Source organism: Pinus tabuliformis, chromosome 7 (genome assembly GCF_031772625.1).
Source record: "Pinus tabuliformis cultivar Carrire ecotype Pingquan chromosome 7, CPIR1, whole genome shotgun sequence".
Lineage (NCBI taxonomy): Eukaryota > Viridiplantae > Streptophyta > Pinopsida > Pinales > Pinaceae > Pinus > Pinus tabuliformis.
Window position 1 is genome coordinate 755,667,513 of NC_142293.1, and position 27,613 is coordinate 755,695,125.

At 38.2% G+C, this 27,613-nt stretch overlaps 1 protein-coding gene across 1 annotated transcript in view; it reads left to right on the forward strand.

Moving 5' to 3' along the window:
* The window catches only part of LOC149249721 (putative polygalacturonase At1g80170), a 116,214-nt gene that overhangs the window by 81,534 nt on the left and 7,067 nt on the right, over nucleotides 1-27,613 (forward strand). Inside the window, exon 2 of the mRNA XM_089458769.1 lies at nucleotides 4,955-5,137. Within this exon, the coding sequence (XP_089314895.1) occupies nucleotides 5,067-5,137 (71 nt within the window). The 5' untranslated portion in view covers nucleotides 4,955-5,066. The remainder of the gene's footprint in view (nucleotides 1-4,954; nucleotides 5,138-27,613) is intronic.

Sequence of the window (27,613 nt, forward strand, 5' to 3'; positions counted from 1 at the left end):
ATGTTCGATTATTATTGAAAGTTGATCTGTATTCAATGATTTCTTAACTATTGGTATTGCATGTATGTTCAATTATTAAACTCTATTATGCCTTCAATGGTTTTTTCTACTGTTGGTATTGCAGGGATTGCATGTATGTTCGATTTGGATATGGATATGTTCGATTATTATTGGAAATTGATCTGTATTCAATGATTTCTTAACTATTGGTATTGCATGTATGTTCGATTATTATTAAAAGGTGCTTTTCCTTCTATGGTTTTTGTACTGTGTCTGGCTGAATTCTACATGATTGAATATAATTTTCATGATTCATTCCTTAATTAAAGCTTATAAATCTATGCTTCAAGTGTTGCACGAATGTTCGATTATTATTGAAAATTGTTTTGCCTTCAATTATTATTTAATTGTCTCTTTATGGAAGCCTGTGTGATTGAATAATATGCAGAAATTTCCATGATTAGTTCCTTAGTTACAACCTATCTTACCCGCATAGTGTTGCACGTATATGGTTGTAGGGCAAATCACAAAAGTCATATAAGGACTTCGATCGCTTTTGGTTATGTGGGAAATTGAGATGAGTATCATTAACTTTTGTGCACTTTTAAAAGAATCAAAATAATAAGTGCCACGAAAAGCATTATACGCGTTGATTTGTATGGATTGTTTAGAAAAAAAGTTGTGGAAGGCAAAGTATGGCTTTAAATTTGATGGCGACAATGTGTTGGGTGCGAAGCGCCATTTTATACATTTTAGTGTTATTTGGATGATGGGGACTTTACAATGATGACATTGGAGCCCCGAATCAAAACCTTTATTTGGCTCACTAAACACAAAATGTACGAAACAACGAAGGTAATGAACTGTAACCACCTCATCTCATATTTACCCATTTTAACTTGTTCATTAGGGTAAATATGAAGATGAGAGTTACTATGCGAGACTCGATTGCTGAGATGCACTTATGGAAAATTGGGTCCATATGTCCAGAACTGACTGCAACCACCCAGTGACACATGATCACACTATTATCAGCCCAACTTGACCCAACACTATTTCTTTTCAGTTTCGTCTCCTTAAATTTAACAAAACTTTCTATTTTTGGCAGTTTTCTCAGGTTCTAAACTTCCAAGGCCGTTTTGAGGGCCTAAACGACATTTTTCAGGGAAAACAGAGAGACTAGAAAAGTGTGAGATTGGAAACGAGGTATTATGATAGTCAAACAAAGATCATATGCCAAAGTTATGACCTCGGGAAGTTGGAGGTCCGAATTACTCATTTATACAAACACTTTGTGTACATAGTACCTGTAGGTTATAAATACATATATGTTCATTAATTCAATAAGTTCACTAGAGAATCATAATTGACACTATAACAAAGCTAGAATTTCAATCTCAACTCAGAATCTAACCTAGATTGACCAGAACATACTAGGCATTTCGTCAAACACATGACATACATGTAAGCTACAGGTCATGAATGCATATCTGATCATAAAAGTTTGATATTCATCTGAGAATCAACAAAAAAGCCCTACGCCTTCTCCACATCGCTGCAACAACACTTATTAGTCCATACATTCATCAACCAATCAATAGTTAAACCATTCATGACAAGAGCCATAAATAACATACGTCATGTAACCAACAAATAACTAGTAAATAACCAACATAGGAACCATGGCAACTCAACCATAATATCACCAACATAATCACTACAAATATGCATGAATCACAATAGAAGAATAACTCTTATTAATATATGAAAATACCAACCAAGTCAGGGACTTCCACGTACCACTCGACCATAGATTGAGCTGAACCAAATCTCTCTTTCAACCAATCACCCCCACGCCATATTCCAAGCATGAATGTGGAATGTCATGCAATAAACCAAACAAAACCAAACCAATACTTCCAAAGGCAAAACCACCTCAACCCTCAACCAGTGATTCCACCTCACGGTCGGAGATCACTAACACCAACCAGATCGGTCTCTACCCAAGTTGTCCAGGATTCCGGGAACTAGTATTTCAACCCACAGCCTTCCAAGACTCCATAGCATTTGTGCAACTCGACTCCAGGGACTAGTATCTCAACCCACCAAGGGCTCCAAAGTGTTTGTCCCAACCTAGGCGCCAGGAATAGTAACTCAACCCAAGCTGTTCCAAGGCTTCCAAAGTGTTTGTTCCAACTCACGACCATAAGGAATTATGAGCACCAACCAGAAAACAATCAATCAGGAAAACCCACAACACCATGGCTATCTAGGAAATGGCAAGGAAAGGCTAAAAGCATTGTAAATCTAGGCAATCCTCCATACCATTGACAACACATAACCAAATAATCACATGCATATGCCATACATCCATAAATCAACAAGAAAAACACACATGCAACCTGTTACCTGCAAAGAAATTCAGCTGTAGCGACTAATCCAGATGTTCCCTTGTGCTTTCCTTGTTTCCTTTGCCTTCTTTCTCCAAATCCAAGTGAATCTTAAAGTGCTCCAAGCAAGCTCCAAGAATGCTCAAGTGTGCAAGAGTATGAGAGAACGAGAGAATAAAAAAGAGCTCCAAAATTGAACTGGCAAAAGGTTGGGAACTGATCCTCAAAAGTCTTTTTATCATTGAGGCCTTTATTTTCTTCATTTTCCTTCAATTTTGCAAATCTGTAACCCTTCATCTCCTTTTTCTCCTATTTCCTTTATTTTCATAAATAAGATGTCAATTATTGCCTCTTTGCCTTTGCCAATGCCTTTGTCAATTTTCATAGCCATTAATCAATCACTAGGGATACCCATCGCTATGCTTTGCCCAACATTCAACTTGGAATACGTGTCCCATGATCTTGCTTTTATTTTTATTTACATAAGAAATCAACCAGGGGCTGTTACATGGGCGAAGCTAAACTCGATGGAGATTTTGGATGACAATTATGCAGATAGGCCTGTTTGTTTTGGAATAGGCATTTCGTAATTTTAATCTAATCATTACTAATAAGTGAATAGTAGAGATTTAATTTTAATGAAATATTCCAAAATATAAATAATACTACACACAAATTAAAGGTTAGATTGATTTATAAAGTAGTTATGATATTTTTACACTTTTAATTAAATTGATTAAAAAAAGTCATATGAATAAGTATCATATGAAGTGAATTATGATATTTTAAACATGTAATATTAATAAGCCATGTTATACCGCCTTGATATTGTAATAATTCTTACCTTCTCCATTATTTTTCACAGTTATTAGACTTAGTAAGATAAATTTTAGAAAAACCAAAGAAGTATTAATAAATATTGTTTCTTATCTCTTTTTCAAAACATCGACAAGTTATGAGACGGTCAATGGTTGAATGATTAACCCAAAAGAATCCCAAGAAAAATACCTCATAAGTTTCACATTATTAGTCCCTTCTCAGGCAAGACTCTAGCATCATGTTAAAGCCCATGCCAAATTGATCAACGCAACGTAATTGTGCATTGTACTAAACAATTTGTGATTCAGATGTATATGGATGCGACATCCATTTACTTGTATATGCACATAATGTAAATGTAATTTGAACAAGTGCTACCAAAGTTACTTAGTAATTGAATTACAAGATTTTGCTTTGTGCTTTCTAAATTTATTAATCTACTCCATATTTTATTAATATGGGTTTAAATATGTCATATTAAACTAACAATTTCTATATACAAATTTTGTAGCAACGTAATCTTTAATTTTAATAGCAGAGACTACACTGTCCTGCAACAATTTTTATATAAATAACAACACAATAATAACAAAATAAAAATATTAAATATGAAAATTAAACCATATCAATAAAACATAAAACATAGATATTAGTAATGACAATTTTGTCATTATCACAACGCAATAATGGTAAGGAAAAGGAGTTTAAAAACTGAACCTAAACATATTAATCACAGGGGAATAAATATATTAATGAGAGGGGAGGGTTTTTGGATTCTCATTCTCCTTCTCAGAAGTCGGGATGTCCAAAATTGCTATTTTTTTGACAAGGAAAGAGACACTGCCATCTGATTTCTTGATATGAAATTAAGGACCTAGGAGAATCTACCAGCACATTCCCTATAATTTTTTATTTTCCATTATACATAATTTGTAATTTTCTACAAGCACATTCCCTATAATTTTTTATTTTCCATTACATAATTTGTAATTTGTGTGTAAACATTTGGCACTAACAACAGTGTCGCAGACTATCTAATATCATTGTCCCACATTTTCTTCTATTTACTTTGTGGAGACAATTCCACTCCATTCTAACCTTTGTTTTGCTAATCTCATCTTGTGCCATCAAGAATGTTCTCTTCCTAGTAGAGTTCCACAAAGAACTAACCACTATGATTGCGCTTATGATTGGGATGGCTCTGGTGACTTCAATGGCCCTTGCCTTCTTTTTTGGATTGTAGATTTCGAGACTTGATAGATAGGGATCAGATTAAACAATTAACCTCACTCCTTTTTTGTTGGATGTTGAAATATTTCCAGACTGTAGAATTGACATAAATCCAGCTTACTAGGAATAAAAATAGAAAAAATAAACAATTATATTTAAAAAATATTTAAGCCATAAATTTTAATGTAAACCGATAAAGGATAAAAGGTAAGCTAAGTGAAGGAATAACGTTAGGACGATGGAAAATCCGGTGATAATGGGTTTCAACGAAGGATTAAGTTTATTTTCTTTTCCACAACTACATTTAATTCTCTGATTTATTCTTTTATTAACATCTAGATTAAGTTTATTTTCTTTTCCACAATTATTTTTAATTCTCTGATATATTCTGTTATTAGCATCTAGATTGTTGTACTGTAAACTACACATTATTTTCTTTTCTATATTTTAATTCTAACTTATTCTATTATTAACGTCTACATTGTTGCTGAGTAAGTTATAAATGTGGTGTGCAGAATCAGGGAAAACCTCGTATTCATCGTTAGCCTACATCTCACATAAATATTTTTCCACCCAAAGAATAATTAAGCTTCAACACTGATAGTGCGCGGATAAAGGGTAATTTTGATGCTACTGCAACGCTGTTTAGCGTGGATAACTATGGAACCAAAGGAAACGACGCCTCCGACGAAAAGCAGGTAGGACATAAATATTTACAAGTAATCCATTCATTACAAATTTATGAGGGTACTGTTTATGATAAATGGTGAAGTAAATGGGTTGTGAGTAGGTTTGAAATTTCAAATTTACCTTGCTTATCAAATTTTGATGATGATCATTTGTTTTTCGTGCTGGTCACTTTACTCTTTGTATAGATTTATGAATGTGAGGTATACAAATTAGTTTATTCTTTATGTTAAATTGTTAAGTAAATGTGTTGCAAGTAGGTCCAGAATTTCAAATTTATCTTGCTTGTGACATGGAAATTTGATGAAAATGATTTGTTTTTTGTGTTTGTTGTTTTAAATTTTATATAACTTTATGAGTATGAGGTAAATGTGCAAGTAGTTATACTTAAGAAGAAAAATCTTCTAATCATAATAACTCACTAATTTATCTCGATAACATCGATAACATTGAAAAATTGTTGATAAAATTTATGTCAATGACATTCAACTAGCGAATGTCACTACTCCAATCTTTGTGTTTATAAGAATCTCATTTCCAACAAAATAATGGTGACAATAAATAAGTACTACAACTAAGTAAATTCTCGAAATTAGCCTCTATTTAAATCATTCATTAGAATTTAAATCACTTATTAAAATTTATGACTATGACAATGAACTTGGATACGTCAAATTTATGGTTTTAACTTTTTTACTAATCATTTTTGACATTTCAAAATTTTTCCTCACTGTCAAATAAAATTAAAATGCAATAAGTTTTTTTTGTATAACATTAAATTCCAAACTTGGTATCAAAATCTCATCTTGAACTATTGTGTCAAGAGTGAATGCTAGTGAGTTGCCATGATGAAATAAATCACCACTAAAATAAAATATATACAAGCACAATTCAAATTGAAATAAATCAATGCCCATGGGGCGTAAAATAGAGGGTGATGAGGTGTACTGTTAAGACACTTCGTGATATGAAGGTCATCTGTTTGAAACTCCGTCTTGAGTGATTTTGATTGCTTAGATGCCCCCAGGTCACGGTTTCTCATGCCAAAAATTAACCGTGCAGTCATCTCAAGGATCACACAACTTAACAAACAAAAAAAATTGAAATAAATTATAATGGGAATATAAAAGACAAGAATTTCAATTTATTTTTTATCCATTTATTTTCAAAATAAATCCAATTTCTCTCTCCCACACATACATTAAATATTTATTTTAATTTACATAAAATAAAATATTTACATAAATTTTATTTTATTTTTTAAATATTTATAAACTTGGTAAACATTTATTTTATTAAGGAATTTAGACTTCTGTGATCCATAACATTGTTTAGATAATCTTCGGCGAAATCACATAATTAAGTTTTTATTTTTTAAAAACTTGGAAATTGTTTAAGCATTCATCGATTTTGACAATAACATTTAAAAAATGCATTTTCCTCTTATGTCTATATCAGCAACTTCCAACAAACCATCTATAATAATTATGATAATTTGTGAATAAAGATATGTATAAATTTATTTTAACAAATATCAAAGTAGGATAAATTTATTCTAACTCTAAATTTATCAACGTCGAATAAGGATCACGTACCTTAAGATGCAAATTTTATATATGTTATGTTTCAAATTTCATATTATAGGTGGTTCCACATTTTCTTTAATTTCAACTTCTAACAACTATCTATGATAATTTATGAATAAACATAAACAATTATTAAATTTGGAACTCTAAATTTATTGAACTTCAATAGGGATTAGAGTTTTTGAGATGCATCATATATATATATATATATATATTATTTATTTATGTTATATTCCAAATTTCATATTAAACATGGAAGAAATTCTACATTTTCATTTAAAATACACCAAAAATATTTTAACAACAATATTTGTTTGATTTCCAATTACTCTATATAATATATAAATCACTGCTGGAGAGGGAAAGTCAAAAAGAGAGTGGGAGGAAAGTAAGGAGGATGGGAGGGTGAGAGAGAACGATGCAGGGTTTGAGGACATAGGAAATGATAAGGGGAGAGAGGGTAGATGTGGAGAGAGAGAGATATAAATAGAGGGAGAGACAGGGAGGGGGAAGGAGAGAAGGGGATAAACAAGAGAGAGAGAGGAGAAGAAGGGTTTAAATGGAGAGAGTGTGGGGAAAGGATAGAGAGAGTGAGAAAGAATGAGAAGGGAAACACGGAGAGGGGTAGAGAGGGCAAGCAAAGGGGGAGAGAGAGAGAGCATGGGAGGGGGGAGAAAGGGTCGGGGAGAGAGAGAGAGTAAATTGGGTTGAGAGATATAAAAATGGAGGAGAGAGGGGGGGGGAAGAGACATAATGAGTGGGTGAGAGACGGGGGTGGGGGTGTGGGTGGTGGTGCGAGGGAGTAATTGATTGGGAGAGGATGATAGAGAGTAACATGGACAAGGGGTAGATGTGGGAAAGAGAAGGGGGAAATGAGGGTAAAGTGGGGAGAGAGAGAGAGAGAGAGAGAGAGAGAGAGAGAGAGATCACAAAAATGTACTATTAAAATCAACTTTGAAAGAATTGATATGATTCAAGATGATGATGTCATCTCTAGGGATAAATATTTTTGGAGGAAAAATAAGAAAACATATTTTTTAAATCATATTTTTACTTATCTTCTTATAGGCTTACTTAGATTTCAATTGTAGAAACTAACTAGATGTAGAATCAAATTCCACACACAAAAAGTAGCAACTCTACATGCATTTTAGTTTGATCAACATTGAGAAAAATTGAAGATACATGAAAACATGTTTCTTTCAAGAAGCACACTTTTCATGTATTTTCAATTTTTCCTGGTGTAGATCTAGTATAAAGTATATAGAGTGGGTACTCGTCAAATGCAAAATTGAATTTTGTGCCCAAAATGTGTCTACACTTAATATTTAAGTGAACCTATAAGGAGATAAATCATTAATACAATTATAAAGATAGTTATTTTTCTTCCTTTCCTTTAAAAATTCATAACCCTTTTTTAATTATTTTTTTGCTTTAGGAGACCCATTTTATACCATCAAATTACACTAATGGAAAGAGAGGGAGAGTGTCTGGTGGGCGAGGTTGTGCAGGGAGGTCGGGTTGGGGAGTGGGGAAGTGGGGGAGAGACTAAGGAAGGGAAGGAGCGATAGAATTAGAGGGAGGAAGGTGGAGAGTAATGTAGATAGAATAAGTTAGGTATAGAGGGAGAGAGTGGGGCATGGAAGAATGAAGGAGAAGGAAACAGGGAGAGATGGGAGGGGGGTTAGAGAGAGAGAGAGAGAGAGAGAGTCGAGGCCTAAGTTCCCCCTTTCAACCATGTTCCAACAATGAAGCTCATAACTATAGCTCAAAACCTTATAATGGTTCCCATATCCCAACTAGGAGAAAGATGATACTCTCAAGACATGTGGTGGTCAAATGTCTTGTTCTTGGATTTGGATGCTTGGAACCTTACTTTAGGTTCTAATGCTCAAATTTTCTCCATTTGCCACATCTAACAACCAATGAACCATACTTGGTTTTCAAATATTGAAATGGCCTCCATATTTCTACTTGAAGGGTAAATGTCTCAAATAAATCATATATGGTTGTTAAATGACTCACTTATAGCTCTTGATCCTTAAAAGCTACTCTTTAGGCCTAATGAGCCAACATCAACACTTGACCTTGGTCTAAGTCTTATTGATACCTACTCAAAACATTGTAATTGTGCCAATATGTCTATTAAGAGGTAAATTATACATTTGGGAGGTTATGTCTATGGGTTTAAGGTGTTGTTTGTGGTTCAAGATTTCATGTGGTTTCAAGGTGTTGCATGTGGCCTTGGATGTATGAGTTGTTGGCATTGCCTATGGTTGAGGATGTTAGTGCCACTAGGATGCTTTTAGCAACATGTATGATCCAAACTTATGCAAGAATAAAATAGAATACAGATATAACAGAAACATAGAAATGCAGCAAAAATAAATCTTCATTTCATTAGTATCAAAGAACTGAAAGATGCTTACATACATAATATAAATAAACTAGCTTAGGCGATGGTAGCTTGTCTTTTAAAAGAGACGTGTTGGCTACATGCCTCTGAGCTATGTTACAATGAGGCGCAAGGACCTTTTTATTATTGAACAACAAAGGGAAACCATAAACAACCAAAACCTTAACCCTAGGTGATGGAACACCAAGAGTTTGTGGGCCCTGTTGGGGTTAGTTGGGTAGCCAACTTCCCGGGTCATAACTTGGTCATATGATCTTCGTTTGGTGCATATGATACCTCGTTAGAAAGGTCTCTTCGAGTACTATAATATTTGTGGCAGGTCTATGGATACGAGCCTATTATGGACTTCAAAAAAATACCATTTACAGGGTCAAAAGAGCTTTGGAAGTTTAAGACCCAAAAAACTGCTAAAAATAGTAAATTATCCTAAAATCACGGAAACTTATGAAACCAATTGGAGGTTCAGGTGGAATATGCAGGTGGCCACCAATATCCACCTGGATCAGTCCTCCCCCCTTAGGAAGCAATGGTCCCCATTACGTGCAGAGCCTCCATGGGGTGGGGAAATTTCTGTTGAACGTGGTCCCTGGTGAGCCACTTGCCCTAGTGAAGAAGTTGGCATGCTTCAACATCTCGATATAGATGGATCCTCTGCTGGCGAGTGTTCTTGATCTGTGTGTCCATGATCCTATCAGTTGTGGCCTATTCGGTACATCTTGGGTTGAGCTCTGTTGGTGTCAGCTGCTTAGCAATGTCGGATGTGTCCAACAATAGTGGAAAGCATGGCCGCAATCAGTCTAAATTGAATACAAGGTGCAGGCCAAGGAACGATGAGCTCAAAAGCATTGTGCCCTACAACCTTAGTGATGGGTGTAAGACCCATATCAAAGCGATCAAAGCTTGCGGTGGGCTCCAACGAGGCGCTCCTTTTGCAAATGTAACCAAACTTTGTCGTCCACTTGGAACTTGTGTGGCACCCGGTGTTCGTCATGATGCTCATTGTACTTAGCATTTGCTCTGTCGAATATGTCATGGACCTGCTAGTAGATGTGTTGAATGCGCTCAATGAAGTTGTTAGCCCTGTCAATTTCAGACTAGACATGAGTCAGATTTGCTTGAGTAGATGCAAGTGGTATGACAACATCAATGGGACATAGTGGCTGGAATCCCAATCCCACTTGAAAGGGGTTATGGCCAGTTGAACTGTGGATAACTCTGTTGTAGCTGTGTTGGACATAAGGGATGATTTCATCCCATGTGCATGGATGCTTCAAGTTGTACATACGCAAGATGTGCATGATCAACTTGTTGACAACCTTTGTCTCACCATCAGTTTGGGGGTGGAAGGTCGTCGACTTAGTGAGCTTGGTATCCAACAACGACGAGAGGCTTGAAAAGAATGTACTTAGGAACCTACTATCTTGATCAGAGATAATGGACTGTGGGATCCCAAAGTGTACCCATACTCATTCAAAGAAGAGTTTGGAAATGGCTTTTGCTGTGATGCTCTTCTTGCAGGCTGCCAGAATGGCCATCTTAGAGAACATGTCGACGACCATGAAAACATAGTCGCTGCCATGGTTGGTAGAAGGAAGGCCCGACATGTAATCCATGGAGATGGATTCCCAGGGTCGACTAGAAGCATGTAGAGGAGTATATAGGCCTTGCTTCTTGATTGTAGGTTTGGAAATGGTGTATGCAATGCAGGATCTAATGTACTTCCCAACATCATGTTGAATGTTTGGCCAGTAAAAATACTTCTGCAACACTGTCATTATCTTTTCTACCCCAAAATGTCCAGCGACTTGACTGTAGTGTGGAGTCCCAAATCATCTTGGCACACTCGCTTGAAGGAACACAAATGTGTCTCAGGTGGCATAACAATGCGCCCTGGAGGTGAAAGTCTGGAACTTGCTTACCTTCGAGGAGCATTTGGTATGTGGTACCAAATTTTGGATCACTCTTGTAAAGATGTGGCCATCTCAAAGTCTTGTGTCCTCAAGAGTCAAGCACAGTGATCAGTGCCATAACCGACGGTCGGTTGAGGCAGTCTGCAACGTTATTGGTGTTGCCCTTCATGTACTTAATGTTCAAATGGAACTGTTGCATATATGTGGACCATTTCTGATGGCGATCATTTTGCAACTTAACTTGTGTTTGTATGAACCGCAAGGGTCGGTGGTTTGTGTGGATGACCGTTTCCTACCCCAGAGTGTAATGCTTCCATTGTCAGCATGCTTGCACAATGGAATACATCTCTTTGTCATAGGTGGGATACTTTCAGACTGTATTTGAAAGTGTCTCACTGTGATATGCCACCAGATGCCCTACTAGGTAAGAACTGCACCAACAACATAGTCAGAGGATTTCAAATGGTTGTTGCAGGGTTGATAATGTGAGCACTGGTGCAGAGTAGAGGCGATGCTTCAACTCGACAAACGCCTTTTGTTGGGATTCAGACTAAAAGAACTTTTCTTTCATTGTGCCCTTGGTGACTTGACTCAAAGGCCAAGTGATATGAGTGAATCCCAACACGAACTTGCAATAGAAATTGGCAAGACCTAGAAAGTTGCGGAGCTCTTTTAGAGTGGTTGGGGTTAGCCAATCCCGAATAACTTTTATCTTGGCTTGGTCCACATGCACACCCCGTTCATCAATGATGTACCGCAGGTATTGAACTTGGGTCATACCAAAAGTACATTTCTCCAAATTGACACACAATTTGTGTTGTCGCAGGGTTTGGAGGACCTGTCGAATATGGTGTATGTGCGATTCCCAACTTTGGCTGAAGATCAGGATGTTGTCCATATATACTGCCACGAACGAGTTGGTGAAGGGCTACAAGATATCGTCCATTAGCCACATGAAGGTTACAGGGGAATCCGTCAACCTGAAAGGCATGACCAACCATTTGAAAATTCCCTCCTTGGATTTGAAGGCAGTGTTCCACACATTGGAGGGTTCGATTGATACCTAGTGATAACCAGACTTCAAGTCAATCTTGTTGAAATATTTGGCCCCCTTGAGCTAGTCCAAAAGGTCATCAATTCGTGAGATCAAATACCTATTCCGGACAATGATCTTATTCAATGCCCAATAGTTAATACATAGCCTCTAGGTTTCGTCCTTCTTCTGTACCAACATGATTGGGTTTCTACAAGGTGATAAACTTGGCCTGATGTGCCCTTTTTGCAATAACTCTTGAATCTGTGTCTTGATTTCATTGTTCTCCAAAACAGAGCATTAGTAGATTGGTCCATTGGGTAGCGGTGCCCCTGAGGTCAAATTGATGGAGTGCTTGACTTGACAGTGTAGGGGTACCCATGTGGATGAGGGGAAGATTTCCTTGTACTCCTCCACGACCTTGTCCATCTGATGATGTTGTGTGGAGGAGCCCTTTCTGGAGGCTGTGGATGTGGCCACAATCTTCCTCTTGCTCTGAGGGAGAATCATAAGAAGGACAAATTTCCTGGTGTAGGAAATGATCTTACTACATTGTCTAGTAGAGATCAAAGAAAAAGTGGTACGCAACGCTACCTTTGGTATCTAGTACAATTTCTAAACCAAAGTAATAATAGCTGAAGGAGGTCTAGATTCATATACAACATGACACTTCCATAGGTATGACTGAGCTAATAAAACATCACAGACTTCCAAAGGTGCAACATCGCACAATACCTCATCTGCAAAGGGATTGATGTTATAACGCAAGCGACACTGCTGGCTGACACAAAGATCTCACCCTTCGTGGAGCCACCCAATGGTGTATGGATGTGGGTGCGACGTCATTGGCAACTTCAATCTTTTAACGACCTCAGTTGAGATTAGGTTCTTTTGGCTCCCACTGTCAACAATGACTTGCACCGGTGAACCCTTTACCCACGTCTGTGAGTGGAAGAGGTTCTCCCTGTCCTCTTGATCCTCAAGTTCCACCTTTTGGAGCTTGGTGGTGGCTACCGTCATAGTGGGTTCGATGTCAATGATTTGTGTTCCCTTGTCGGTCTCCTTGTCGAGTTCGGCTCATAATCAGAGCATGCATCCGTCTCTAATTCTTTTATCCCGACCAACGACACTTCCTTTGCACGACATTCGTTTGTGTTGTGAGTGGGATTTTTATGGAACTCACACCTCTTGCCAATGTCTTTCTTCCCCTTCCCATTATTCTTGGCTTTCGGCTTCGAGTAGTTGTCTTGGGGGGTTGCGATCTGACTTTGCCCTTTGCTATGTGGCTTGGGGGTGCCTTTGCTCTGCTTCGGGTTCACAGATCCAAAGTTTTGATTCTTCTGCTTGAATTTCTACTTAATCTTGGTAGCATATCAGTATGCTGCACCAAGCGAGGAAATGTCCAGGAACTCCATGTCCTCCTGAATGTATTTTTGGAAACAATTGCAGTACTTGAGCACTAAATGTTTCTCAAAATATTTGATACCCAACTTTGTGCGCAGGGTATGGAAAAGATTTGTCAACTCATGCACATCTTCATCCCTTTGTTGCCATAACATAGTCCATTGTATGTACTTGCCCTCATAGCTCTCCATAGGGTAATAATGTTCCTTGATGGCATCTTATAAAGAATTCCAAGTGGGTGTGACTGAAAACAGTGAGGGTTGTCTCTCGTCCCTATGTTCACAGTAGGTTTCCCACCAATCCTTGACATGAGGGGCGACTTTGAGGAGTGCAAAAGTAATATTTTCCTTATTAGAAAAATCATGAACCGAAAAATATCTTTCCAACAAATTTAACCATCTATGTATGGCGTTTGGCCTTCAAATATGGGAATGTCAAAGTTGACTTGTACCTCGAAGGGAGTGCTGCCTCTAGAGTGGCTACCAGATGAGTGTCACTTGTGGGCATCCGCTGAAGGATCTGGGTAATGTCCATCATCACGTTCCTTTGTCGCTTGAGGGCTTCTTCAAGCAATATTTTGAAAGGATCTATTGCCCCCCTGTCTTTCTTTTTTTCTGCTATGGGAGGCCGATCTTACAAAGGTTAAACCAGTTCGAGCCCTAACTCCTTATACCTCGACCTCCGTGGGGACATACAAAGAAAACAAAGAAAACAAAGAAAGAGTAGACCGCTCGATACCACTGATCCGAACTTATGCATGAACGAAACGAAATACAGATATAAACAAAAACACAAAATGCAGTAGAAATAAATCTTCACTTCATTAATATCAAAGCACTGAAAGATGTTGACATACAAAATGGAAATAAACTAGCTCACATGATGGTAATTTATCTTTGAGAAGAGATGTGGCAGCTACATGCATCTAAAGTTTAAACTACGTTACAATGAGGCTCACGTTCCTTTTTATTATTGAATAACAAAGGGAAACCCGAAACAACCAAAACCCTAACCCTAGGAGATGGAACGCCAAGAGTTTGTGGGCCCCGTTGAGGATATTTGGGAAACCAACTTCCCGGGGTCGTAACTTGGTCATATGATCTCCGTTTGGCGCATACGATACCTCTTTAGAAAGGTCTCTCCAAGTACTATAAGATTTGCGGCAAGCCCCTGCCTACTAGTGGGCCTGCTGCAGGCATAATAAAAAGGATATTAATCTACAACACAGAAAAAGGATTAGTGGAATAAACTGACTTGTTGGCTCTGTGGTCAACCAGGACACACTTCAAATCGTTGTCCCCTGGCAGATGAATTTAAGAAAAACAGAGGGAAGAAATCTTTTGAAGCAACAAAGAAGAAAAAAGCAGTAAAGATAGAAAGCATGGTGTCAATCATGTGTTACAAATGTGGTTCTAAAAACCACAAGTCTAAAAAATGCCCCAGCCTCTCACACAGAGAACAAATACAACAACAACAAATCTGATCAACTTCAGAATCCTCTGAATATTCTTCTGTAGAATCCTCTGAATATTCTTCTGTAGAATCCTCTGACGAAGAATTGAATATGCACATGAATGAATGCAATTGTACTGATTTAGAAAACTGCCAATGTGACTCAAGCACTGAATCAGAAAGTTCTTCTGATGAAGACTTGTCTCTAAACCAAAAGAAAAGGTTCTCATGGCACAAACGATAGATGATGCTGAGGCAAAGTTAGTTGCTCAAATCAGAACATTAGAAGAAGGGGAAATGAAAGAAAAGTTACTTGAATTTTTTTTGAGTACCATGCACAAAAACGAGGGAAGCAATAGTAAAGCTGCTTCAAAAATTGAATTCAAGGCATTATTCGTTGATGCCTCTTTTGAAAGAAATACAAGAGCCTTCCAAAGAAGCCAACAACAATCTAAGGCTAGATCCTTAACATTAGGAGAAGTCAGCCAAGAAATTCATCATCTTAAGAAGGAAATTGCCTCCCTAAAACAAAGATCTCTGAGCTGGAAAAAGGAAAGGCACCTGAAGAAGAAAATGATGAATATTCTACCAACCCAAATGTTGAAATCTTTGAAGGAAAAAGGGATGACTTTATGGATTTTAGAAATATGAGAGTCATGACTATCCAATATCAACAACATCATGTTATGTTGGATATCTATATAAATGGTGAAATGTTTTCCCTAAAGACACTTATTGACTCAAGAGCAGATGTCAATATACTAAATTCAAAGATAATACCTGCAAAATACTGGGTAAAGTCCTTTAGATAGGTAATTGGGTTAGGGAACAAAGATTTATTGTATGAAGTTCCTCAGGTTTCTATCTGCTTCAAAGAACATTGTATAAAACTAAAATTTGTTGTTGTTGACATTCCTATTGATTGCATCTTAGGAAATGTAATTTTCGCTGCTGTAGAGCCACATGGATCAGGTAGACTGAAAAATGGAAAGGCTGGCTACTTTATATTTGTACCAATCTCAAATGGTAAGTTGTAAACAATCAAACTACTTTTTATTTCTACTCCAAGGGTATCCACTATGGTACAGGCAATGTAGCAAATTGAGAGAGCCACAACTAAACTAGAAGAGCTCAAAGAGCTAAAAACTACCATGAAAATAGGAGACTATCTTCAGACTCCTATAATCAAGCGAAGGATCTCAAATTTGTAATCACAAATACAAAAAGAACGCTGTGCTGAAGAACCAAACGCTTTTTGGCATAGGAAACATCATTGTGTGGAATTATCATATAAGGAAGAATATGAAGGAAAACCTTGCAAGAGTAGAGCAATTCCCATGAACAAGGAATACAAAGATCTTTTTCAAAAGGAAATTGCAAGCTTGTTAGAAATAAGACTAATAAGAGAGTCTAGAAGTCCTTGGAACTGCTATGGCTTTTATGTCAATAAGCATTCAGAACACTTAAGGGGAGTTCCAAGATTAGTCATAAACTACAGACCTTTAAATATTGTTCTTTCAGATGATACTTACGCTATTCCCCATAAAGGGAATCTCCTAGCAAAGATTTCAGGGCTAAAGTATTTTCCAAATTTGATATGAAATCAGGTTTTTGGCAAGTGGCAATCCGAGAATCTGATAAATTTAAAATATTTTTCAGTGTCCTAGCAGGACACTATGAATGGAATGTGATGCCTTTTGGGCTAACACATGCTCCTTCCAAATTCCAAAAGGTCATGGACACAATTTTGAAACCATATTTTGATTGGTTATTGGTATATATTGATGATGTGCTTATATTCTCTAAAAACATACATGAACACTTCAAGCATGTTTAGAAATTTGTACAACTGGTCACAAATAATGGGTCAGTTCTCAGCAAGAAGAAGATTGAACTTTTTCAGACAAGTATCAAATTCTTAGGTCACACAATTAAAGATTGACAGATCACTCTACAAAAGCATGCTCTAGAACTTGTTGATAAATTCCCAGATATTATCACTGACAAAACTCAGCTGCAGAGATTCTTGAGATGCTTAAACTATGTGAGCAGTTTTTATAAAGATTGTGTTAAAGATAAAATATTATTTAATCAGAGTTTACAAAACATCCACAAACATGGTCTCAGGCACACACAAAAGCCATCAAAAGAATAAAAAATAAGGTAAAAACTCTCTTTATTCTTCATATTGCTGATGAATATTCTTTCAAAATTGTTGAAACAGAGGCCAGCGACATGGGGTGGGGAGGAATTCTAAAGAAGAAGAAAGAAGGAGAAGAACAAGTTGTCCAATTTGTCTTAGGAACCTGGATCCCATTTGAAAATAACTACTCTACTATAGAAAAGGAAGTCAAAGCAGCATGGAACTGCATTGACAAATTTGATGTCCACCTAATCCATAAAAATTTTCTTTGAAGGACTGATGCCTCTGCACTAAAAAAGGTCCTCAACAGAGACATAAAGAAACCTGGAGAAGCTAAGTTTGCAAGGTGGCAGGCTTTATTTGGAAATTTCGACTTTGAAGTCGAACACATTAAAGGAGAGAATAATTGTTTACTTGATTTTTTGAGTAGGGAATACCTTAGTCAAAAAGATAATGTCATGTTAATAATAATAGAATGGGATCTTTCCCAGCGTACAAAAATTCTAAGAAGCATTCCTGAAACACAAAGTTGGGAAGAATACTGTACAAGTTGGAAACCTACATGGCAGCAAAGAAATACAAAGATACTAGATTCAAACCTACAATCTCATATAGACATACAACATCTAGTACCAGAAAGAAAGCTCTACCCCAAAGGTAGCAAGTGGATACATGACATGGTGTATCAATGGAGTATGTTAGCTACTCATTTGGTCGAAGAAACCCTAAGCTAGGATTTTCGAGATATTAATGTAATCTGGACAGAAGAAGGCAGTCAAAAAAGAGTTTTCAATAAGTTTTTTGTTATTAATCAAACCAGATGGCCAAAATGGTATGATATGTTTGGAATGTGGCCACACTGTGTGATCCAACCAGTCTCTTTCCAGATACTATTTATAATTTCTCAGAGTACAAAAAACTATGGTGGGATATTATGAATGTAGACAGGAAGGATGAAACTCATTACACTAGAGTAAAATTTGGAGCTCCATGGACTACACAAAGACAGAGGCAGTGTGAATGGTTTCAACAATGGTGAGCTGATTTGGTATTAACAAAACAGTTGTGGACCCTCTCTTCAGATAGCTTCTTGCTTGTCAAGTCGCAACATCTAATAAAAGCCTAAGCAATCTATCTCTGGTAAAGAGCTATAGAGTCTCTCTTTGAAAAATTGTAAGAAAAATCTTCATAAATAATATGAGTATCAATTTCTGAGTTGAACTTTCATCTGAGTATTTTCCTATTTTTCGCCTATGTTATATTGTCTATTGAGGAAGTATCTATGAGACAAGAGGTTAGCTTGAGGTTCGCCGAGGTTTGAGGAACACCATTCCGTTAAACGCAGGAGACTGTGTGAAGGACGCTAGGGTGTGAAAGTTCCGAGGTTTGTGTAAAGTTCGTGTATTGATCATAGAGAAGAGACTCAACAAGAGCAAGCTTTGTGTCTAAATCCCTGCAACAAATTGGTATCAGAGCCAATAACATTTGGTTCATTACGATTAGTACTCAAAATTTGTAGTTCTAGAAGATCAGTCCCTTTCAGAGAGCTTGAAGTTAAAGAACAAGTTGAAGAAACCCATTAAGAGATATGTTTGCATCATCATCTAAAAGGGTTATAAATTCTGCAGAACTTGAATATTTAGAGAGTCAGCGTTCACCTAAGTAGTGTTTTCCTAGTATCTCCTCGACAAAAGTATATGCTGACTTGTCTATGTCACATCTTAAAGCTGTAACTAGAATATTTATGAAATAGAGTATTAGTTAAATACAAAAAAACTCTGATTCTATATAAAAAATTTCTCTGCTTGATACTAGAAAACTTCAGAATGAAGCCGAGCAATTGGGAACCAAATATCTACACATGAGATGTATAAGAATAGGGATAAATCCCCTGGTACATAGAGGGTTGAATACTTATGTTCTCGCCACAATTAGAGATTTGACACATAATAAGTATTCAGATTCATTAATAGGAGGGATGGTTGCTCCATTATCAAATGGACCGGTCTATTTTGACTGTTATCCAATTTTTTCTGTCTATACCTTTGACGAACATATCAATGATATTTTGCAACTCCAAATCCAAACAACGAGGTTTGATATGAAGAAGAAAAGAAGTAATATAGCCATCCAAATGCGTGGTTGTTAGACACACCAATACCCTCTATCCTGTTGTCCTCCATGCTCCCAGTAAAGAATCACAATCTAGTGTGGTTGTTCTAACAGATGCTCAAAATCAAAAGTTAGAACACCAAATTATCAAATAGGAAGACTTAAGTTTCCCAGAACACTGGGTTGTTGATAATCCAAAACCCCCTACAATGCAAAAAATCACTTCTACTGATATAAAACAAAGACCATCATTTGCTGTAGTGTCCTTTCCTAGAATATCTACCATAGATCACAAAAGAATTGATTTAGCCTGCAAAGCTTCATCTATGTACATAGATCCACAATATAGTGATATTGCCAGTTCTCATCTATTATTTGTAAATTGCCAGCATATGGATTTATTTGAATATGCCCAGATTGTAAACTTTGCCTCTCTGCAAGTTATGTGTCCAAACTGCAATAAGAAAGTAAATCTCAGTAGTCTTGCCGACTTTGTTATACATCAGAACCATCACCCCAGAATGGGAGAATCCCCCTCGACAACTTTTGTAACTCCCTGTCCTAATCCAAAATGTTCTGATATTCCATTCCCACATGATTCTGAACATGTGATGATGAGTCATGAACTTCCTTCGTTGGAAAATAAGATCTCTGCGTTAAATAAATGTTCAACAAAATGCGTCCCTCTGGTATGCCTCGATACGGTCTAGGATATCTAGAACAACTAGATGACCTGATCCCTCAATCCAGATTTAATAATTTTGTGCCCTTCTGATTGTAAGAAGCCTTCAAAACTAGAAATGCACAAATTCTTCTCAGTTATGGAAGGATGCAAAAAGCATATGATTGATAATCAGTGGATAAAAAATATGCTAATTTGGGATCTATATATCCATCCTGAGGCTGAAATTTTTGACCTTAGTACTCCATATCCTGAAAAGATCGGGCTATCACATGAATGGAAGACATACATGAAAAAGACAAACATTTGGTTATCCATTTATGTTAAAATTGGCAACCAGGGCAAAACTTCATGTGGGTCATCTTATTCATGGTTGATAATATTTTTATTAGATTCCTCTCTCCGAGAGGTGTAGGATTGATATAAAGATCATCTGATTCCGATAAATATTCATGGAGATATGAATTTATTTTGATTATGGAATTATTATCAAGCCGATCTACAACTCATGTAGGCTCAGAAGCTCAACAGTCACATCTATTCACCCACCAACGTTGTGTATAAATATAAGAGGATTTTTCCTCATTTGGCCTCACTCATCTCATCACATCTCTCTCTCTCTACTGCGCAGATATGGGTCTCTTCTCTACTGCGCTGAAATGGGTCTCTCTCTCTCACACGTGAAGCCGGAAGCTGTTGAATTTGAAGCTGCAACTGTAGAAGTAAAGATTGACTTGCGTGGCCTAGAAGATCTCCTCTTTGGAACTGCGCTGTAGGTTCATCTGAACCTCCTTTGAAAGCCGCAACTTTTGGTGGTGGAATGAAGTCAATCTGACGAACGGTTTGCAAGATATCGACTGCCCTAGTTTGAAGCCAGAAACTGCTGAAACTGAAGTTGCAACTGCAGAAGTAAAGATTGACTTGCGTGGCCTAGAAGATCTCCTCATCTGAACTGCGCTGTAGGTTCATCTGAACCTCCTCTGGAAGCCGAAACTTTTGGTGGTGGAATGAAGTCAATCCGACTGTCGGTTTGTGAGATATGGTCTGCCCTAGTTTGATAATGAAGCCGCTAATGCTGATGCTACTGATCTAGGGTTTGCTACTGCTGATATCAATCAGATTTATTGTACTATTTCTCTCTGTTGAATTATTGAAGATAAAAGAAGATTTGATCAAAGGGTTTCCCCACACATTGTGGGGTTTGTCCTTGGCTAGCCGCCACATCTTGTGTCTCTTGTCTTGGCTTGTTTTCTGTCGATCGTTTAATGTTCTATCTACACTTTAATTTATGTACATGTGATTGCTAATCGGTGGAATATAATAAGAAAAGAATTAAACTGTTATAAGCATAGAACATACCATAACTTAACATGGTATCAGAGCTGAGGTGAAGACAAAGCCCGAGCAAGAGCAAGAGCAATCATCGAAGAGAAGATTGGCAAGGCTATTCTAAAAGAACTATGGGGTCCTCAACACTCTTTTCTGCCAAAGACAAGCTCCATGAGAACGCTGACTATCACGGATGGAAGATGTCTATCGATCTAACCCTTAAGATCAAGGAGTGCTGGACCATGTAAGAGGCAATATTGTTGAGCCTTCATCAAATGCATCTGCTGCTGCCTGGAACAAATGGAAAAATGGAGAAGTCAAAACAAAGAAGATCATCCGGGACTCTATCGACAAGCGCTTGGTGGCCTACATCTCTGAACTGGACACCTCCAAGGAAATCTACGATAGACTGGTGAGTTTATTTAAAGTTAATGATGTAAATCAAGTTTTGTTTCTTAGAAATAAGTTGAGGGAAATCAAGAAGGGTCAAGATGAAAGTATGCAAGCATACTTCTTAAGAATCACCGAGATCAAGAACGATCTCCTATCTATTGGGGAAACCATTACTGACAGAGAAATGGCACTCACAACTCTCGGAGGATTACCGTTTGAATGTTATGTGTTCAGGACTACTCTTCTGAACAATAATGTAATTCCTAGTTTCGAGGAATTAATGGCTAGATGCATTCAAGAACAAACAAGGGTAGAAGAGCAGGAAATGCCCTTGCCTAGAGGTCCTCCTGCTGCTTTTTCTTCTCATGCTAAGAAAAGAAATAATTTTGGGTCTAAATCAAAAGGAAAGGCTGGACCTAAGGGTGGAAGAAAAGGATGATGTTACATCTGCGATAAAGCAGGTCACTATGCAAGGGAGTGCCCTGATAGAAAGGACACTCACCGTGACGATGATTAAAATCCCTCTCATGGTAATTGAAGGAATGGAAAATTCAGCATCAAAGGAAAAAGGAATGCGGGAAATCAAGGAAGAGGGCAACCATTCAAGAAGGCTAGAAATTCCAGGTATGAATCTAACACTGTTGACGATAAGCAGGCTGAATATTATCTACCAGTTGCTCTATCTACCTCCGCTCCTTCGGACTCAATGGGAATTTGGCTCATTGATAGTGGTGCCTCAAGACACTTCACTGGTTACAAAGAAGTACTCTATAATCTGGTAGAGAAAGAAATAACCTGGAAATTGTCCTTGGAGATGACATGAAATACCCAGTGAATGGTGTAGGCAATGTTTCTCTTAAACTGAATCAAGGTAATACGATTCACTTACAAGATGTATTATATGTACCTGATCTCAAAAAGAACCTGGTATCCATCTCGGGAATGGAAGACAAAGGCTATAAGGTAACCTTCAACGATGGTAAGGTACGCATATGGAAAAATAATGTTAAAGATGCCTTTACTCTTGGGTTTAGTGTTGATTCATTATATCAGGTCGATGGAAGTCCGCTAGGCGTCATGTCTTGTGACACATCTCTTTAGTCCGAACTTTGGCATCAGAGATTTGCCCACCTTCATTACAAAGCTCTACCCGATGTAAGACAGATGGTAACAGGGATGCCCGAATTCCAAGTAGAGAAATAAGGTGTATGTCTGGGATGTGCCGAAGGAAAGCTCAAAAGGGGACCATTCCCTTCAAGCCAAAGCAAGGCCTCCGATATATTACAATTGGTTTACTCAGGCATACCTGAGGTTGGCATTAAGAGGGAGACTACTACACCACATACTTCTGAGCAGAATGGTGTGGTGGGAAGGAAGAACCACACGATGATGGAAGCTGTCCGGGCCATGCTACATGATCAAAGACTTCCAAAGTTTCTATGGGCTGAAGCTGCAAACACTGCCGTATATGTACAAAATCGATGCCCTCATCAAGCATTGAGTTCCAAGACTCCTGAAGAAAAATTCACCGGTAAGAAACCTGATGTTTCTCATTTTAAAATTTTTGGAAGCCCTGTATACTTTCATGTGCCGAAAAAGAAAAGAAATAAATTGGGAGCATCTGGAAAGAAGGGAATTTTCGTGGGCTATGGTGAAAATACTAAAGGCTATAGAATCTATGTAGCCGGCCAAAGGGAAGTCATAATTAGTCATGATGTCACCTTTGACGAAGATATGGCTCTCAGCAAGGTGATCAATCTTCTGACTTTGAGGAGCTTTCAAGAAGCCGACACCAGGGAACCGAAAGAAAAGGATGATGAATCAATGCCTGATGTAGAAGAACCCATGGATCCGATTGATCCTCCTTCATATGAGCCTTCCTCTTCTAGGAAGAGGCCTTCATGGCTTAAGGGGTTACTTGATGATGCTGAAGGACATGCTGCACCCCGAGGAACCTTTCGTGAAAGTAAGAAACCTAATAGGTATCAAGGATACCTGACCATCATGAGCACGATCATACAAAATGAGCCTTCGTCATTCTCAGATGCCATCAAGCATCAAGTAGGTATAGACTATGATGAGATATTTGCACCTGTTGCCAGATATACGACCATCCGCTCGATCAAAGCCCTTGCCGCTTCACAAGGATGGAACCTACATCAGATGGATGTCAAGATTGCGTTCTTGCACGGTTTGATCAAAGAAGAGGTCTACGTGGAGCAACCCGAAATATTTGAGATTTATGATTGAAAATATCAGGTATGCAGGTTGAAGAAGGCTCTCTATGGGCTGAAGCAAGCACCCCGAGCATGGTATGAGAGGATCGATAGCTACTTGATGAAGTTGGGATTCACTAGGAGTGAAGCCGATCCTAACCTTTACTTTAAGGTTGAAGATGAAAAGCCTATCATACTGGTGTTGCATGTGGATGACCTATTTCTAAAAGGTGCAAACCCTCTCATTCACAAATGTTAGAGGGAGATGGCTTTTGAATTTGAAATGAAGGACCAAGGACTTGAAGTGTGGCAAAAGCCAGGAGAAATTTTCCTATCTCAAGGAAATATGTGGTGAAAATATTGGAAAGATTCGGAATGGTGGACTACAAGCCTGTAACTACTTCGATGGAGCTTGACTTCAAGAAGTTAAGCGGTAGTGCTGCTGGACCTGTTTTACGAAATGCTACCGAGTATTGGCAACTCGTCGGAGCATTAATGTTCTTAGTGAACTCCCGTCCAGATATATGCTTTGCAGTCAACACGTTGAGCCAGCATATGGTTGAACCCCACCACATACACTGGATTGGTGCCAAGAATCTTCTGAGATATCTTCGTGGCACAATGGGTTAAGATACACTATCGAAGATGTGAGACTACTTGGATATACTGATGCTGATTGGGCAGGCAGTGTGGTGGACCGTAAGAGCACTTCCGAGTGCTGTTTCACCTTGGGATCTGCTTCGATATCCTGGATGAGCAGGAAGCAGAAGTCGGTGACTTTGAGCACCGCTGAAGCAAGATATACTGTTGCTAGCATGACCTCGTGTGAGGCAGTCTGGTTGCCAAAGCTCTTCAGTGAGCTGTTTGGATACCATTGTGATTCTCTATAACAACCAGAGGTGGGATTCGATTATTGAGGAATCCCGTATTCGTCGATTGCTCCAACAGATAGACATCATCAGGGATATGGTAAGTTGATGAGAAAGGAGGCTCCATCGCATTAAGATGATGTACAGGTTGATACACCTTGTCAAAGCCCTGAGGAAAGATCTAATTTGTGATTTTCCCAAACGACTTGGAGTCATCAAGAAGCCCTTGTACAAGGGTTCTGCATGTTGCATACATTGAGCTCTGGGAGCTCTGAGGGCTTGTGGTTCTTACTGGAGCAACATACGACCACAGGGTGACTCACCCTCCCCTGGTGGTGCGCACTGGAACAAGATGATTCGCTCTCTTGTGGGACAAGATGATTCGCTCTCTTGTGGAACATGATGATTCGCTCTCCTGTGTAGCAGGATGATTAGTTCTCCTGTGAGGCTTGGATTGATGTGTTCTCCATGGCGATTGTAGCAGGATTGATGTGTTCTCCTGTGAGGACAGGATTGATTAGTTCTCCTGTCGAGGCATCCTACCCATGCAGTCTGGGACTCATGGGAAGTACCTCTCATCTGATCAATGAGCAGAGAAATGAAGTTAGGGACCATAGTAGTACCGATGGACGCATCGTTGTAACTACCGTACTCCCTATGCTAGGATGACCTCCATTGATCTGGGATCAATGATACTGGTTTGGGACCAGTGGTAGGAGTTGTACCATACTATGACGCTGACTTCGGGTCGGTTGAGACTGGTCTGGGATCAGTGGGACATACTCTGAGACTGACTTTGAGTCAGTGGAGGATGATATTGGTCTGGGACCATTGGAGTTGTACTCACTATGACGCTGAATTTGGGTTGGTTGAGACTGGTCTGGGACCAGTGGTACATACTCTGAGACTGACTTTGAGTCAGTATGATACATCCTCGATCATTTCTTCTTCTTCATAATTCGGACAAAAGCAGAGCAGAACAGAACAATGCAAGAGCAGAGCAGAACAGAGCAAAACAATACAGATCAGTGCAGGGCAGAACAAGACAAAGCAGAACAGGTAGAATAGAGCAGAGCAAGGCAAGGGTCAGGCTGTACAGGGCAGTGCATTTGATGGATGAATAGTAACGACCGATAGACAGATTGCAAATGAAGTTCTCCATGGTTGAGAGGGAGTGTTAAAATTGGCAACCAGGGCAAAACTTCATGTGGGTCATCTTATTCATGGCTGATAATATTTTTTGGATTCCTCTCGTCGATAGGTGTAGGATTGATATAAAGATCATCCGATTCCGATAAGTATTCATGGAGATATGAATTTATTTTGATTATGGAATTATTATCAAGCCGACCAACAACTCATGTAGGCTCAGAAGCCCAACAGTGACATCTATTCACCCACCAACGTTGTGTATAAATATAAGAGGACTTTTCCTCATTTGGACTCACTCATCTCATCACATCTCTCTCTCTCTACTGCGCAGATATGAGTCTCTTCTCTACTGCGCTGAAATGGGTCTCTCTCTCTCACACATGTGTAGCCGGAAGCTGTTGAATTTGAAGCTACAACTGCAGAAGTAAAGATTGACTTGCGTGGCCTAGAAGATCTCCTCTTTGGAATTGCGCTGTAGGTTCATCTGAACCTCCTTTGAAAGCCGCAACTTTTGGTGGTGGAATGAAGTCAATCTGACGAACGGTTTGCAAGATATCGACTGCCCTAGTTTGAAGCCGAAAACTGCTGAAACTAAAGTTGCAACTGCAGAAGTAAAGATTGACTTGCGTGGCCTAGAAGATCTCCTCATCTGAACTGCGCTGTAGGTTCATCTGAACCTCCTCTGGAAGCCGAAACTTTTGGTGGTCGAATGAAGTCAATCCGACTGTCGGTTTGTGAGATATGTTCTGCCCTAGTTTGATAATGAAGCCGCTAATGCTGATGCTACTGATCTCGGGTTTGCTACTGCTGATATGAATCAGATTTATTGTACTATTTCTCTCTGCTGAATTATTGAAGATAAAAGAAAATTTGATCAAAGGGTTTCCCCACACATTGTGGGGTTTGTCCCTGGCTAGCCGCCACATCTTGTGTCTCTTGTCTTGGCTTGTTTTCTGTCGATCGTTTAATGTTCTAAGGCATTATTCATTGATGCCTCTTTTGAAAGAAATACAAGAGCCTTCCAAAGAAGCCAACAACAATCTAAGGCTAGATCCTTAACATTCGGAAAAGTCAGCGAAGAAATTCATCATCTTAAGAAAGAAATTACCTCCCTAAAAACAAAGATCTCTGAGCTGGAAAAAGGAAAGGCACTTGAAGAAGAAAATTATGAATATTCTACCAACCCAAATGTTGAGATCTTTTAAGGAAAAAAGGGATGACTTTATGGATTTCAGAAATATGAGAGTCATGACCATCCAATATCAACAACATCATGTTATGTTGGATATCTGTATAAATGGTGAAATGTTTTCCCTAAAGACATTTATTGACTTAGGAGCAGATGTTAATATACTAAATTCAAAGATAATACTTGCAAAATATTGGGTAAAGTCTTTCAGACATGTAATGGGTTAGGGAACAAAGATTTATTGTATGAAGTTCCTCAGGCTTTTATTTGCTTCAAAGAACATTGTATAAAACTAAAATTTGTTGTCGCTGACATTCCTATTGATTGCATCTTAGGAAATGTATTTTTCGCTGCTGTAGAGCCACATGGATTAGACAGACTGAAAAATGGAAAGGCAGATTACTTTATATCTGTACCAAGTTCAAATGGTAAATTGCAAACAATCAAACTACCTTTTATTTCTACTCCAAGGGTATCCACTATGGTACAATAAATGCAACAAATTGAGAGAGCAAAAAATAAACTAGAAGAGCTCAAAGAGCTAAAAATTACCATGAAAATAGGAGACTATCTTCAAACTCCTATAATCAAGCAAATGATT